This window comes from Lonchura striata, chromosome Z (assembly GCF_050655825.1).
Source record: "Lonchura striata isolate lonStrDom1 chromosome Z, ASM5065582v1, whole genome shotgun sequence".
Lineage (NCBI taxonomy): Eukaryota > Metazoa > Chordata > Aves > Passeriformes > Estrildidae > Lonchura > Lonchura striata.
Window position 1 is genome coordinate 36,234,078 of NC_140740.1, and position 2,511 is coordinate 36,236,588.

At 35.9% G+C, this 2,511-nt stretch overlaps 1 protein-coding gene across 37 annotated transcripts in view; it reads right to left on the reverse strand.

Moving 5' to 3' along the window:
* The window catches only part of ELAVL2 (ELAV like RNA binding protein 2), a 107,186-nt gene that overhangs the window by 40,435 nt on the left and 64,240 nt on the right, over positions 1-2,511 (reverse strand). For 16 of the 37 annotated variants that reach the window (XM_085567581.1, XM_085567579.1, XM_085567582.1 and 13 more), the window contains exon 2: positions 54-144. The exons of 17 other annotated variants lie outside the window; for them this stretch is intronic. In XM_085567581.1, the coding sequence (XP_085423707.1) occupies positions 54-125 (72 nt within the window). In that variant the 5' untranslated portion in view covers positions 126-144. Of the gene's footprint in view, positions 1-28; positions 145-2,511 lie in introns of all 37 variants that reach the window. 4 more of the 37 variants (XM_085567577.1, XM_077790518.2, XM_085567578.1 and 1 more) reach the window with 1 other exon arrangement.

Consider the following 2,511-nt stretch of genomic DNA (forward strand, 5'->3'; position numbering starts at 1 on the left):
ACTATTAACATGTAAGAAAGTAGCCTACAGAATTTAAGAAAAGTCCCACAGACCCCAGTCCAAGGCTCTGCTGCCCACGAACCACTTCTAAGCAGAGAAGCCACATCACACAGTCTGACTGCCATGTTAATTTGGAGTTGCCGTCTGGAATATGGACACAAAAAGTACTGTATGTTAGATTAACAAGATAATGCAACAAATCAGTTTGTACAAATTTACAGTAATTGCATTTATATTCCCAGCACGTCCATGCAGTGTGGCTCAATTGGATTTGAGGCAATTCCAATCTAATCTTAACAAATTCAGTTGTAAAATTATTTTTCTTATGTGAAGTAAGATGCTTATTTTTAAGACTTAAAAGATAATGGAGTCTAGTTACCCCTGCATCTACCCTGGAAAATACCTTCAGTACCACACTATGCCTAAAAGAAACTGTATCGCAAAACAGATCTTTAAATCTTCAAGAGTGAAGAGGAAAGAAAGAAAACACAGTACAGTGAGCTTATTTTCCATCAGCACATAAAATGATCATGCACTACAGCTCCCTTTACATGTCTTTCCCAGCCCACAGGAAAAAAAAATACACGAAGACAACAAAGTACTATGTTAGAATTAATTCCATTCTTAAAATCCTAGGTTTTAAAAAATAGTTAAATGAAAATCTTGTGCAGATGGTATTCACTAAACTTCCTTGCAACAGCTGTTTAAAAGTACCACTGCTCATACAAGTGGCAGTAAATTCAAGGATTTATCAAGTGGAATAACTGGAACAAAACATTCAAGTGATTTTTATGAGAGTATTTTTGGTAACCAAGAAGACTGTTCTTTAACTAAAACATTACTGAAAATCCACTTAAAGACACAGCTGCTCAGTTCAGCAAAGTGCCTCTCTCTAACATGCAGTCCATATCAGCCATCTATCTTTCAATAAACTTAATTTTACTTCACCAAGCACAGGAAGAATTTTAAACCCTAACATTCTTAAACACTTTTTACGGCATTAACTGAATGCCAGTTTCTAATGAGCTGCAGTTCAAGCAAGTCATGAGTAAGGTTTGCCTAGCAGAGAAGCAAGTAGGCTTTTTTGCTTTTCAAGAGAAAAGATATCAGAAGTTCAAAAGCCATATGGTTTATGCAATTAGTTCTGGTTGCCATAGAACAGTTCCAATTATAACAGCAGATTTTTATGAGAGCTTTAGAAAAAACAGTAGAGCTAGCAAGATGAAGACTTGCTACACAATAGTCACAGTGGCCTACTAACTTTCCTTTCAATGTAGGTATTTTGGCATGCAATATACTCAACTGTTCATGCTCAGCTGAACATGCAAGCTGAGGCTGGATCCCAGCAGTGCTGAGATAGAACCAAGGAGGTGACAAAACAGGTAAATCTTCAACCACCTCACATGCATACAGGTGCTAGGGAGAAATGTTTAGTGCATCAGACTTCTGACTAAAATCTTTCTACCACCTGTTTTAATTCATACTTGTGCATCCTGGTCATTGCTGGGTGGGAAATAATTTCACATGGGTTTTATATAATTAATTTAATCATATTTACAGACATTGCACAGAAAAAAAATCATCGCACACATGCCTGCCACAATTACATTATATATTTCTAAATAGTATTATCACATAAAAGTGACTGGACTCTGAATTTAAGACAGCAGATACTAAACACATCTGCTTACTTCAATATGTTATCACTGTTTAAAGGCAACCTAAGCTGGACCATGAGATGCCGCCAGCCTCAAAGGTTACAGCCAATACAATGCCCTTGGTAAAACCATAAGAGATGTAAATGTGCTCCTGAAGATTTCTCCTCAAGGCTTACATACCAGAAAGCCTTCAGAGCATGCTTTAGTACTTTGTGCAATGGAAGCATGCAAGAGATAGGACACATCACCATTTGGACAAGCAAATATTACAGATTTTGTTTTCATAATACCAAATTGCACAACAAGAACCACCTCTGGCTATACACATTGTTGTCTCTTCCAGACAAAAAGGTCTAAACCAGAACTTTGTTCTCTGCTTGTAATGAAGTTGCTCTCTTTCCAGAGGATTTATTTATTGCATCAGCTTTGACTTACAACAGTAATGAATGCATTTTAACAAGGGTAAGCTATTTCTTTTCTGTGGGGACTATTGCTAAACATGTCAAATAAAAAAAAAAATCATAATTATTTGAGGGCTCACTGAAAGGTAAGACCTGGCACAATACAGATGCTGAATTTTACTTTAAAAAGCCCAACTCAGCAGAACAAATTTTTTTTAGGTATTAAAATTTTAAGTGCAGAGGTATTGATACTTGGAATAGATCCAATTCTTCATGCTTTCTCTTTAGTCATTTTTATCTTTACTGGAGTGTTAATTTGAAGTCTCCTTTTTTTCAAATGGTCAAGTATCTTAGAAGCATATACAAAAGCACACTACTAATTTTTGCACACTCAAAATAGCTGTACAGAGATGACATAGATTGTTCAATCTAGCATATGCAAAAACTATTAC